Source organism: Trichosurus vulpecula, chromosome 2 (assembly GCF_011100635.1).
Source record: "Trichosurus vulpecula isolate mTriVul1 chromosome 2, mTriVul1.pri, whole genome shotgun sequence".
Classification (NCBI taxonomy): domain Eukaryota; kingdom Metazoa; phylum Chordata; class Mammalia; order Diprotodontia; family Phalangeridae; genus Trichosurus; species Trichosurus vulpecula.
This window is the reverse complement of record NC_050574.1, coordinates 413404077-413418181: the sequence shown is the minus strand read 5'-3', so window position 1 is coordinate 413418181 and position 14105 is coordinate 413404077. Positions and strand designations below refer to the sequence as shown.

At 38.7% G+C, this 14105-nt stretch overlaps 1 protein-coding gene across 2 annotated transcripts in view; it reads right to left on the bottom strand.

The window, feature by feature from the left end:
• Positions 1 to 14105, bottom strand: part of CLCN4 (chloride voltage-gated channel 4) — a 100714-nt gene that overhangs the window by 22935 nt on the left and 63674 nt on the right. For both annotated transcript variants that reach the window (XM_036743156.1, XM_036743157.1), the window contains one exon: positions 10913 to 11311. In XM_036743156.1, coding sequence (XP_036599051.1) covers positions 10913 to 11311 — 399 coding nt within the window. The remainder of the gene's footprint in view (positions 1 to 10912; positions 11312 to 14105) is intronic.

Below are 14105 nucleotides of genomic sequence, written 5' to 3'. Positions count from 1 at the left end.
CCTCTGATCTTAAGAAAATGAAAGTCTGAACCTATAACAGAATCTAATACATATTAATTGGTAAGATGATATAATCCGAAGCCATATGAACCCCAAGTCATATAAAAAACGAAGAGAAATAAAAGGGGATCATGAATTAGAGCCATAAAGATGCTTCAGAGACTTTGTAAGGGGTCTGCCTTGAAGTCTTTGTAATATAGGACCTATATGTACAAAAATATTTATGGCAGCTCTTTTCTGGTAGGTGGCAAAGAATTGGAAATTGAGGGGATGCCCAACAGTTGGGGAATGGCTGAACGAGTTGTGGTATATGATCGTGATAGAAGAGTATTGTGCTGTAAGAAATGACAAGCAGGATGCTCTCAGAAAAACCTGGAAAGGCTTATATGAATTGATGCAAAGTGAAACGAGCAGAATCAAGAGAACACTGTATACAGTAACAGCAGTACTGTAAGACGATCAACTGTGAATGACTTAGCTCTTCTCGGCAATACAATGATCCAAGACAACCCTGTAGGACTTATGATGAAAAATGCTATCCAACCTCAGAAAAAGAATTGATGTTACCTGAATACAGGAAGAAGCATACTTTTTTTACTTTATTTTTCCTGAGTTTTTATTTGGTCTATGTTTTCTTTTACAGCACAACTAATATGGAAATATATTTTGCATGAATACACATGTATAACCTATATCAAATTGCTTGCCTTCTCAATGGGGGGTGGGGCTGAAAATTATTTTTAAACGTAATTGAGGAAAAAGAAGATACTAAAAAAAAAAGAGAAAGAAACATAAAAAAATTTTTAAAAGTCTTTATAATATAGGAGGAGAAACAGAACCCTGGTCCTTTGTATATCATTCAGGACAGTTGCCAGTTGGATTGTGTGCTAAATTAGGGGTTAGGAAAATCTGGGTCTGAATCCCTCTTCTGACACTAAAGCCATGTTACTATAAAAATCACTTAACTCCCTCATCGGTAAAATGGGTCAAATGATATGTTTAAAACTTATCTCACAGGGTTGTTGTGATATGACCTATTATGAGAAATCATAGCACCTGTAAAATGATAGATTTCTCAGCATATTCCTAATTGTGTTGAGTCCCTGAAGGTTTTTTTAATAATATTTTATTTTTCCCCAATTACATGTTAAAATACTTTTTAAACATTGTTTTAAAAAAAGTTTTGAGTTCCACCTATCCTTTCTTCCTTCCCTCCCTTCCCCCATCCCTGAGACAGTAAGCAATCTAATATAAGCTATACATGTGCAATTGTGTAAAAAAATTTTCATATTAGTCGTTGTGTACAAGAAATGAACAAAAAAAAGAAGGAAGGAAGGGAGGAAGGAAGCAAGGAAGGTAGGAAGGAAAAGAAATTTACACAAAGTAAAGATTTATACAATTTAATATTCCATCTGGTTACAGATGGTAACATTAAAGTTTTTGGAAGGGAGAGGGAGAAGAATGCGTCTGGACATAAGATTTTGTTGATACAGGGAATTCCTAGTGTGGAAATTTCCTTCAGGATCAAATATAAAATCCTGTTTAGTAACCAAATCCCTTTAAACCTCCCCACCCAACCAAACCCTACCTTTCTAATCTTCTTATACCTTATACCCCACCATGTACTCTTCGATCCAGTGACACTGGCTTTCTTCCTATTCTTTGAACAAGACAAGCCATGTCTCAAATCCAGGCATTTTCACTGGCTGTTCCCCATACCTGGAATTTTCTCCCTTCCTCATCTCTACCCACTGGCTTCCCTGGCTTCCTTAAAGTCTCAACTAAAATCCCACCCCCTACAAGAATCCCTCCCCAATCCTCCATATATCTAGCACCTTATCTCTACTGATTTCAATTTATCCTGTATATTGTCATTTGATTTCAATTTATCCTATATATTGTCATTTGATTTCAATTTATTCTGCATATATCTTATCTGGACATAGTTGTTCACATGTTATCTTGCCCATTAGACTGTGAGCTCCTTGAGGGCAGAAACTGCCACATGCCTTTCTTTGTCTCCCTGGTACCTAGCGCAATGCTTGGCACACAGCAGACACTTCATAAATGTTTATTGACTGGCTGATTCCACTGTTGCATATTGGCTACTCATCTATAACACATTTTTAGAAAGCTGCTTGGGGTTGTTGAGCAGTTGCTCAGGGTCACACATCTACATGGGTCATAGGCAGGACTTGAAACAAGGTCTTTCTTACTCTTGGATCATTTCTTGATCGATCCGGTATGACGTGTTACCATTAAAGATATGCGGTAAAAAGTTTAGCAGTCCCAACATGAATGCAGAGTCAGGCACATAGCTGTTGTTCAATAACATGTGTTAATATGAATTACATAATCTTTGAAAGACCAGGAATTAAAAGCAAAAATTCTCTTAAATAAGCTGTCAGAATTGGTCTGCTCTGAAAATAATAAATATTTATGGAATCAATAATAATTATATTGACACTAAGTTAACAGTAACATGGTAACTTATCAGTATAAATAACCAAAATCATTTTTCCACAAAACTCATACATTAGGCGTAATTATTGCAAGTGTTAGGCATAATTTATAAGTTTTATGGGGTAGTTAAGTGACACAGCCCAGCCAGGAGTCAGGAAAATTCATCTTCCTAAGTTCAAATCTGGCCTCAGACACATACTAGATGTATGATCCTAGGTAAGTCATTTAACCCTGTTTGTCTCAGTTCCCTCATCTGTAAAATGAGCTGGAGAACGGCAAACCACTCCTTTATCTTTGCCAAAAAAACACCAAACAGGGTCACAAAGAGTTGGATACAACTGAAAAAACTGAACAACAAAACTGCAGAGAGGACTTCAGAAGTCATTTATTAATGACTGTAAAAATCTTAATTAAAACATGTGAAAGTACCTATGCAGAAAGCTCTTTGTATATCTGAGAAGCAATGTGCTATAGTGGCTGGCCTTGGATTCTGGAAGACTTGGGTTTGAGTCTTTCCTGTGGTCCATACTAGCAGTGTGCCAATGAACAAATCACTTCTCAATGTCCTAGATAACCTTCTAAGAAAAAAGTTACCAATAACTTGCTGACTTGCATCCACAGAGGTGGTTTCTTCCTAGGAATTCTTTGTATAGTAAAATAATGGGTCCAAAACTGAAATCTGTTTGACTTGCCCACACTAAAAGGGTTCTCTCCTCTTTTAAAGTGCTCCAAATAAGAAACCTTACAATCTTCCTTATTCAGAAGCCTCTTTTAACCCCTTGAAAAAAAAGATACCACATCCCAGGGTTCCAAGCTAGTTTACTTACTATAATTTCTACATTCTAGAATTTAAGAACTTTTTCTCATGTCCATTTTAAATTCAATTCAGCAAACATTTATTAAGTTCCTACTACTCACAAGGCACTGTGCTACATACTAATGATACAAAGACCCACCCTAAAGTGGCTTACACTTGACTGGCAGAATTCAACAAAGGCTGCAGGAAGATAAGCATGCCAACAGTGATAAAAAGGGAGAGGCAGGACAGCAGGGATGTGTGAAAGCATCTATCTGGGAGACCCTAATTGCTATAATTACTAAGCTCAAAAGTTTCTACAGGTAACTGGGGGAGGGGAATGCTTCCAACAAGATTAGTTAAGGCTATTGATTAGAGACAGCTGTCAGATTGGCTAACATGATGCTGGTAACTAAGGTGGGGCTCCAGGTGGGGCCAATGAAGGGAGGTGTGATTACATCTTCTCTCCCAAGTAGGCCCAAAACCCCTAGCTACTAGGTACTAAGCTGATGTGGGTGTGAAGCCCCACGGTCCTCAGGGGAGTTGCTAAGACCAGAGCCAATAGTAAGAGCTTAAGTTCTGGTAGCTCAGATGACGGCTAAAGAGTGCACAAGAAGAGAAGACAGAGCTATTTGCTTAGGGCACTCACTCTTGGTGGTGTGCTGATGTGGAGACTCTGGGCAGTTCTAGTTAAGAGCCCTCCAGCTTGTAAACCCAGATGTTCGGACTGTGTTAAACTCTGGCAACTATGCACTGAGATTTGAATCAGACAAGGTCTGTCTGTTGATGTTTTAATTTGTTTGTATTTGCTCTGAAGCTCAAGGTGCCGGCTCTTCCCCCTGAACTAAGTGAATGATATTTGTATGCTGGATTCAAGTAAGATTGTTAACCCCTTAGCATTGCTTTCCTTAGTAAAGCAGATCAAAAGAACTTGGGTTTGCAGCATTGTGTGTGCTGGTTGTTGGTTTTACACCCCCACAGCAGCTGCTAGCCGGATTGTTGCAATACATGACAAAACAGGAAAATGATAAATGTTGGAGATGCGGAAAAAAATTGGAACACTAATGCATTGTTGGTGGAGTCGTGAACTGATCCAACCATTTTGGAGAGCAATTTGGCACTATGCCCAAAGGGCTATAAAAATGTGAATACCCTTTGACCCAGCAATTACCACTACTAGGTCTGTATCCCAAAGAGATCACAAAAAAATGGGAAAAGGACCCACATGTACAAAAATATTTATGGCAGCTCTTTTTGTGGTGGCAAAGAACTGGAAATTGAGGGGATGCCCATCAATTGGGGAATGGCTAAACAAGTTGTGATACATGAATCTAATGGAATACTATCATGCTATAAGAAATGATGAGCAGGCAGACTTCAGAAAAACCTGGAAAGACTTATATGAACTGATGCTGAGTGAGGGGAGCAGAACCAGGAGAACATTGTACACAGTTACAGCCATATTGTGCAATGACTAACTTCAACAGACTTAGCTCTTCTCAATAACGCCAGGTTCTAAGACAAATCCAAAAGGCTAACGATGGAAAATGCTATCACCATCCAGAGAAAGAACCACGGAGTCTGAATGTGGATCAAAGCATACCATTTGTTCCCTCTTTTTTTGTTGTTTTGTTTTGTTGTGTTTCTTCTTTCTCATGGTTCATCCCATTGGTTATAATTCTTCTTTACGACATGACTAATGTGAAAATATGTTTAATATGAATGTATATGCAGAGCCTATGTCGGACTGCATGCCTCCTTGGGGAGGAGACAGAGAAAATTTAAAATGCAAAAACCTGTGGGACTGAATATTGAAAACTAAAAATAAATTAATAATTTTTTTAAAAAAGGACTAGTTAATGTTCGTATTTTGGGCTATACCAAAAGGCAGCTTCCAGGAATAAGGAAATCATAGCCTCTCCTCTACTCTTCTCTGGTCAGACAGCATCTGGGATATTAGGTTCAGTTTTGGGGACCACAGTTTAGACGGGACACTGAAAATCTGGAGAGTGTCCAGCATGGTGAAGGGATTTGAGTACATATCATATGAAGGTCAGTTGAATGAATCAGGAATATTTAACCTAAAAAAAAGAAAACCCAGGGTGTGGGGGAAGACATGAAATCTGTCTTCCGGTATTTGAAGGGATGTTTTGAGGCAGCTAGGAAGAACAGTGGATAAAGCACTAGGCTTGGAGTCAGGAACACTTGAATTCAAATCCAGCCTCAGACACTTCCTAGCTGTGTGACCTTGGGCAAGTCGCTTAACATCTGTTTGCCTCGGCTTTCTTCAACGTAAAATGAGGATAATAACACCTTCCTCGTGAGGATCACAGGAGATGCTTGTAAAGCACTTAACAATACGCCTGCAATATAGTACAAGCTATATAAATGTTTATTCTTTTTCTTTCCTTCCTCATCATGTGGAAAAGGCATAAGACTTAGTCTGTAGGGCACCCCTGGGGAAGAACTAAGAGCAATGAGTAAAAGCTAATGAGGCACATATAGGTTTGATGCAAGGAAAAACCCTCTAACAAATAAGAGTTTTACAAAGTGCTTTGAAGAGGCGACCAAAGGAGGTGATGAATGGTTACTCCTCCCTGGAGATCTTCCACCAATGCTAAATGACCACTGAGCATGTACGTTGTTAAGGGTGGGATCCTTTTTTCTCATGTGGCTTGGACTAGAGGATTGCGGAGGTCCCTCCAAACTCTACAATTCTGCCATCTTGATCCCATTCCTATAACCCAAAAAGATACACAGTTCCACAAATTGAGGAAGTTAACTTCTTCCCTTATACCTGGGAAGATAGACTTTTCCTGTCTGTCTCTACAGTCAAAGAAGATAAGCATCTCTGATTGCTCAAGGGTACACACTACTACTGCCTCTCCCCTAGGTTACATTACCTGTCTGACAGAAAGCAGAAAGCCATTGTTTACCTTTACTTTTTGTCTATAGACATTCCAAACATTGCTACCTAGAGAGCTATCAATTCATAAACCTAGATTCCCTCTCTACCAGTTTGATGACAATCACTATTTACCATTTGATTACAGGAATGAGTGTCAGCAGCAATTAGCCAGTAGCTTCTATGCAGGTGCCTATTCAGCTAGACAATGGGCATCTGATGCACTGACATTTATTACTTTAGTGAGGTTTTTCAAATTGTACCTTTTGCTTAAAGTCCTGGGAGAGACTGTATAATTAAAAAGGGACATCTGATTAAAATATTTAAAAACAAACCAACCCAGGCTCCATTGGAGGGGAAAGAATTATAATGCAATTCTGTATTTATCCCTAACCTATAGAAAAGATATCCCAAATGTGTAAGCAAATAGAATTTTTGGTGAGAAAAGCACTATGGTTTCTAACAGATGGAATTATGTCTGACATCACTGAGAGCGTAGGTGAGGGGAAACTGGTGGGTGTGCTTTTATTGAGATTTTCAAAAAGCTGAATTTTTTTTTAGTTGAATCACCATGGATTTGGGAGAACAACTTTTTAAATAAGAATAAGGAAGTGGCTTACAGATAGGAAACAGAGGGTAAATATACAAAAGGATTTCCCTGGTCAGAGCAAGAAAACTGTGGAATCCGTCAGGGATGGTCTGAGACTAGTTTATGGAACACTTTTGTCTGTCATACCAAAGGGAGGATACAGAGTCTATCCAGGTGTGCTGATGAACGAAGCTTTCACAGGTACTGAAGGGCTAAGCTGACGAGAATAAAACGGCAGAATGGTCTTACAAAATGCTAAATGTATTAAAAAAAATGGCGGCTGAGTTTCAGCCCAGATCTATGTCTAGAGATTATTTTCTCATAGTATATTATATTACATAATGTCATATCCCATTACATTACATTATATTGTTATGTTATATATTATATTGTATCATACAAGATATATTGTATTGCATATATGATATTGTATTATTGTATTATATTGTTATTGTATTATATTATGATATACTATGTTATATGTTATATTATAGTCTTATATCTTACATTCATGACATAAAGCAATCTGTCCCATTATGGTTGAAAATAAATATAGTTCGAAGGAAGGTTCAGGTTACCAGCCTATCATGATACAGTCGTGATCCGTCAACAGCTTCATGATACAGCGGAATGAGGTACAGTATTTGTAGTTAGAGGACCTACATTCAAATCCTGGCTCAGCTAAGCATCCAACATTTATACTGAATTTCAAGGTTTGCAAAGCATTTTTCAAATATTAGTTCATTTGATCAAAACCACTCTTAGGTACCGCATCTCTCCTGTCAGATTGGCCAACAGGAGAAAACAGGAAAATGATAAATGCCGGAGAGGATGTGGGAAAATTGGAACACTGTTACATTGTTGGTGGAGTTGTGAACTGATCCAGACATTCTGGAGAGCAAGCTGGAACTATGCCCAAAGGGCTATAAAAATGTGCATACTCTTTGACCCAGCAATATCTCTTCTAGGGCTGTATCCCAAAGAGATCACACAAGTGGGAAAGGGACCCGTATGTACAAAAATATTTATAGCAGCTCTTTTTGTGGTGGCAAAGAACTGGAAATCAAGAGGATGCCCATCAATTGGGGAATGGCTACAAACTGTGGTATATGAATGTAATGGAATACTGTTGTGCTATAAGAAATGAAGAGCAGACAGACTTCCTTACAACCTGGAATGACTTATATGAACTGATGCTGAGCGAGGGGAGCAGAACCAGGAGATCATTATACAGGATTACAGACACACAGCATCTGTAAGGACTAACTTTGATAGACTTGACTCCTCTCATTAATGCAAGGTTCAAAGACAGCTCCAAAAGACTCATGATGGAAAAAGCTACGCACATTCAGAGAAAGAATTATGGAGTCTGAATGCAGGCTGAGGCAACCTTTTTGCTCTCTCTTTTTTTTCCCTTCTTTTATGGTTTCATTTCTCCTTTCTCATGATTCATTCCATTGGTTATAATTCTTCCTTACAACTGGACTATTGTGTAAATGAGTTCAGTGTGAAGGTATATGTAGAACCTACACTGGATTACATGCCATCTTGGGGGGGGGGGGAGAGGGAGAGAAAATTTGGAACCCCAAAACTTGTAGAACTGAGTGTTATAAACTAAAAATAAAAAGTAAATTTATTATAAAAAATAAAGCAACAAGCAAAAAAAAAGAAACTAAAAGGAAACCATAAAATCATAGGATCATTTAACCTTTGTAAGCTTCCATCAACCCTAGAATTATCTGACCTCTTCCCTGAACAAATCACCGATCCTATAATGTACTGAAATAATTGGTGTTGTTCAGTCAGTCATTTCAGTAGTGTCCAAAACCCTTTTGGGGTTTTCTTAGCAAAGATACTGGAGTGGTTTGCCATTTCCAGCCATCTCCAGCTCATTTTACAGATGAGGAAATTGAGGCAAACAGGGTTATGTGACTTGCCCAGGGTCACACAGCTAGGAAGTGTCTGAGGCCAGATCTAAACCCAGGAAGAGGAGTCTTCCTGACTCCAAGGTTGGTGCTCTATCCATCGTGCCACCTGGGTGCCCAATTCATTTGTATTATACTTTATTCAAAAGATTTTATTATTTGTGGTACTTTATTCAAAAGATAGTTCTCTCACTCAGAAGCACCTGATTTAAAAGTTTTATGACTTTTATGTATGAATCCAAAAGGTATTATCCATTATCAAGTCAGCAGATTTGAAAACTTTTATCAGATTACTAAGTGCTTCTGGTCTTATGCTAAAAGAAAATCCTCTTACAGATTCATTTCCTCAGAAAAGAAGTAAAGTATACACAGAACAATAAGATATTTAAGCTCATTTGAACTCCATAAAAAAATTAACAAAATGAACCTCATCCACGTACAAGCAATTCCCAGCTTAAAATTCAGGTTCTATTCTAAAAGCTCAATTGTAAATGGATCATTCAGGACTGAGAGCACAGATCTGAAGAAGCAATGCTACATACATTACCAGTGATCTCTTAATTACTAAATCTAATAGTCTTTTCTCAATCCTTATACTTCTTGTCCTGTCTAAAGCCTTTCTCGGGGCTGGTCACCATCTTCCTCCTCTCCCCTTTCCCGTTTTCTTGATTCTTTTTTTTCCTTTTTTTTTTATTTAATATATTTAGTTTTCAGTATTGATTTTCACAAGAGTTTGAATTACAAATTTTCTCCCCATTTCTACCCTCCCCACCACTCCAAGATGGCGTATATTCTGGTTACCCTGTTCCCCAGTCAGCCCTCCCTTCTGTCACCCCACCCCCCTCCCATGCCCTTTTCCCTTCCTTTCTTGTAGGGCAAGATAAATTTCTACACCCCATTGCCTGTGTATCTTATTTTCTAGTTGCATGCAAAAACTTTTTTTTTTGTTTTTGAACATCTGTTTTTAAAACTTTGAGTTCCAAATTCTCTCCCCTCTTCCCTTCCCACCCACTCTCCCTAAGAAGTCAAGCAATTAAACATAGGCCACATGTGTATCATTCTCTTCCTATATCTGTCTGACTGCTCCAGCCATCAGTCTCTTCTTCCAACCCTGCCACCCTGAACCCTTCCCCTAGAACCACCTTGGGCTCTGATAGGCTGATAGGCAAGCTATCATCTTATCTTATGCATAACAAGATTACCAATTCTACCACAACTCTATGCAAATCATGCCATGGGAATGTCTCCTTTCCAGCTTCCTTTTATGTACTTTTCCCTGTTAGAATGTAAGCTGCTATGGAACAGGAATAGTCTTAACTTTTCTTAAATCTGTATCCTGAATGTGTAGCACAGTGAATGGCATGCAGTAAGTGCTTAATAAATATTTTATCCACTCATTTATCTAGTTATGGGGACCACTGCTATAGGTTAACTAATAATCCTAATATAATAACTAATATCCTAATATAATGCTAATAATCCTAGCCTGACAACTGACAGTGAGGGATACAGGAAGGGGAGGGGAAGGAGCAAGTAGACTCATTTCCTGAGTTTAGTGTTTGTCCTACACTTTCCCATCTCCATTTCTTTCACATACTCTCACCTCCTACCACCACTCTCCTTGGGTACCCAAGGACCTTGATACTGCCCTAACCATCCTGTATGCCTTCCGTGCTAACCAAAATTCCTATTCCTTCAGTAAAAACAGGCATTAGGTAGAAAACAATCCAACTTAATTAATTCATGCTAATGAATGAATGACTATTAAAGCTCCCTAGTGATTATCAAAAGGAGACATTTGTTAACATAGATAAACCTCTATTTTTTAAAAAAATTTAAGATTATGGAACAAAGTAAAGTTAAAATATTCAGGAAAAGTGGGGGAATGATAGCCAGAGGAAAGAGACCACCATATCTGGGAATAAGCAGTCTTCAATTTTCATGGATTCTTCCCTTCCTCCACTTATGAACTAATCTGATGGGGTGATGGGGCCATGGGCCAGAGCCCAGAATAGGAGAGGGATTCAGGGCAGAGATGGAACACATGAGTCATTTGTAAGCTGGGCATTTATAAGTCAGCAACTAAGTGAATTAGGTCTTACTTCACTTGGATAAGTTTTTCCAAGTCTTGATTCTTCATTACTTACAAATTACTTGTCTTTTAAATTTCATTTGATGCTAACACTACTATTAGCTTCTTAGTAAATATTAGGTTCATATTCTTTACTACTCACTTATAGCAAGAATGAGTTCTCTCCTCTGGGCAAAACCAATGAGGCGCTCTGAGTCTTTGGAAACCACCACAGGGAAGCCATTATAATCTGTCTCTTTAATCAGCGTCTCCACATCCTCCACCGTCATGCTGTCTTGAGTGAGCACAGAAAGTGGCGGCTCCCCACGTCTGGGCCTCATGACATCGGTTGCCAGCGTCCTGTGAGTGAACTCATCCTTCACGTCCAGAAATGGGTAACCATTTAAGTGGATGTGCGCCTCGTAGATGCCTTCTTTTCCAAACGCATCTGCTACCCACTTGCTCGTCACAGCTGCTGCCATTAGCGGTACAATGTACTCCAGACCTCCTGTTAACTCAAACATGATCACCACCAACGAAACAGTCATTCGGGTAACACCACCTGCAAAGAAAAGAAAATCTAGTCAGGCTCCAAGGTTTCGAAGGATTTGCAGCCAAAAGAGACTTAGGCTTGTCTAGACAATCTCCTTCGTTTTGTATATAAGACTACAAAGTTGAAAAGTTGTGATGGTTCTCAATATCACATAGGCAATAATAAAAAAAAAAACAAACCAGGATTCAAATGAAGGTTCTCAAATTCCAAATACAATGTTGCCTCAACATCAAGGAGTCAATTCCCATACCTACACAATGGCATGGATTGTGCAGCAATCTACAAAAATTACATATGCTAGTTCTGAACTTGAAATCAGGAAGACCCAGGTTTAAATCTTGTTCATCATTTACTGGCTTTCCTCATTTGTAAATAGGGAATAGTAGCATTTTTAATTGCTACTTCATGAGGTTTTGCGAAGTTGAAACGAGATCGTGTATAAAAAGCACTCTGCAAACTAAAATGCAATATTGCTGTCCTTCAATCTTCAGTCGTTTCCAACTCTTTGTGACTCCATTTGGGATTTTCTTGGCAAAGATACTAGAGTGGTTTTGTCATTTCTTTCTCCAGCTCATCTTACAGATGAGGAAACTGAGGCAAACAGGGTTAAGTGACTTGCCTGGGGTCACACAGCTAGTAAGTGTCTGAGGCTGAATTTAAACTCAGGAAGAGGAGTCTTCCTGATTTCGTACCACCTAGCAGCCTGAAAATGCAATACAAATATCGGTCATTATTAAGACATATAACAAAGAGAAGGTAACTCATTCTAGCGAAGTCCTGTCCAATTCTCTGATCCCGGGCCTCCAGTTTGAGGGAGAAATAAGTTACCTCAAATTGAGTCACTGAACCCACTTTTCCCCAGTTATCTACAAGTCATCTGTGTGGCTCAGGCACTGTCCCAGATATGAGAAACCATCTATAAGGACCAATTGCCTCACTTTCTGATTAGTGTTTCTGATATATGAATTAAAAGGTTTCTGATAACAAACTGGAATTTATCCTCCCCATACTAAAAATATGCTGCATAATTTCACTGATCATGGTATATCCATCCACCCCCATCTACCCATCTATCCAACCCCCCCGCCCCGGTCCATCCCACTGGGAATAAAGTTCCTGCATTTCTAAGGAGATTGAGATTATCAGACATTTAATGTAAGGATGCTGATAAACCCTTAACAGATTTCACTGCCACCATAAGCTACCACTCCTAAGAATATATAGTATATTAATAAACTTCATGTGACCAAATATTAACTACATGCAGTACTATTAACCAGCAATGGTAGTAATAAACCATATTTATATAACACTTTAAAAGAGCTTTCAACAAATGGATGAAAAAGACTAAGATTCTTAATGTTGCCACAGCTGGCATACTAGAGAACAAATATCTCCGGTTGCTGTCATTGTCAGAAAAGGTATCTCCATTCAACGGTCAGAGGAATGGTCCATCTGCCTACGGTAAAATGAGACCATCCTCCATGACTGGCTTCAAATCAAAATAATTAGAGTTCATGAAAAATATCCAAATTCACTTTAAAATGTTATTATACAAGACTGTCTTGTTTCAAGAGGATTTCACAAAGGAATTCATTTACTGTTTTTCCTTCGTTTTCAAATTCACTTATTAATCCTGAAACTAGAAGCTCATAAAGTTCAACAGGCAAGTCTACGAATCAATACTCATGGCATTCACGCCGGATTCAATGGGATTTCTATAAGGAACTCTTGCCTTTCAATTCTACTCTGTACATACATATTGGATCATCACTATCAGGCTTTAGAGACCATCTAGTCCAACCTTTTATTTTACAGACATAGAGGTAAGGTGATTTGTCAAGGACACCCAGGCACTAAGGGGCAAAGCCAAGATCTGAAACCAGCTCCTCTGACTCCAAATCCGGCTCTCTTTCCACTGTATCACACTTTCCTATTGAGTGTTTGCTTTTGTGCAAGGTATTAAATTCAGTACTAGAAATACAAAAATGACAGGCCCTGCCTTAAAGCATTTATAATCTAATTTATAATATAAACTTATAATCTAGGTAATCTAGAGAGGGTCACAATTATTTATTAAGAGAAGTCAGAATACGGCTAAGTATACAAGAGCCGCCAGGGGGGTAGAAGAGATTCAAGAAGGAAGGGTTCCCTTCCAGCAAAGCGCAGCAGAAGAAGAAACTAGGGAACATTTCAAGAAGTCGGTAAACACGAGCTGGGCCTTGAAGGAAGAGACGGATTTCAACAGGAGATGTAGGGAACGTTCCTTCTAGGCAAGGTAGCCAGTGCATAAAAATGCAAAGAGGTAAAAGAAGTGAAGACAAAACTCTGTTGCTTTGTTGTTTTTCAGTCGTGTCTGACTCTTTCTGACCTCTTTTGGGGTTTTCTTGGCAAAGATATTAGAGGGGTTTTGCCATTTCCTTTTTAGCTCATTTTACAGATGAGGAAACTGAGGCAAACAGGATTAAGTGACTTGCCCAGAGTCATGCAGTTAGCAAGTGTCTGAGACTGGATTTGAACTCAGGTCTTCTTCACTTCAGGCCTGATATTCTATCCACTGGGCCATCAACTATACAGAGAAAAGAGTCATCAGTGAATAATTTGTTTTACCCATACAAACTTTTATGTGCATTGTCAAATCGGAAATTCAGGCTTCCAAACAGCCGTATCAAAGAAGATGAGATGTTAACTTGGCATCCAAAAAAACCTTTATCTACAGCTAGAAAAGATAAATCCAAGTAAATCTCCCTCACCTTCACCCACCTCGGACAAAAAAATAATTCCTTTATTCCTCTGAAGGACA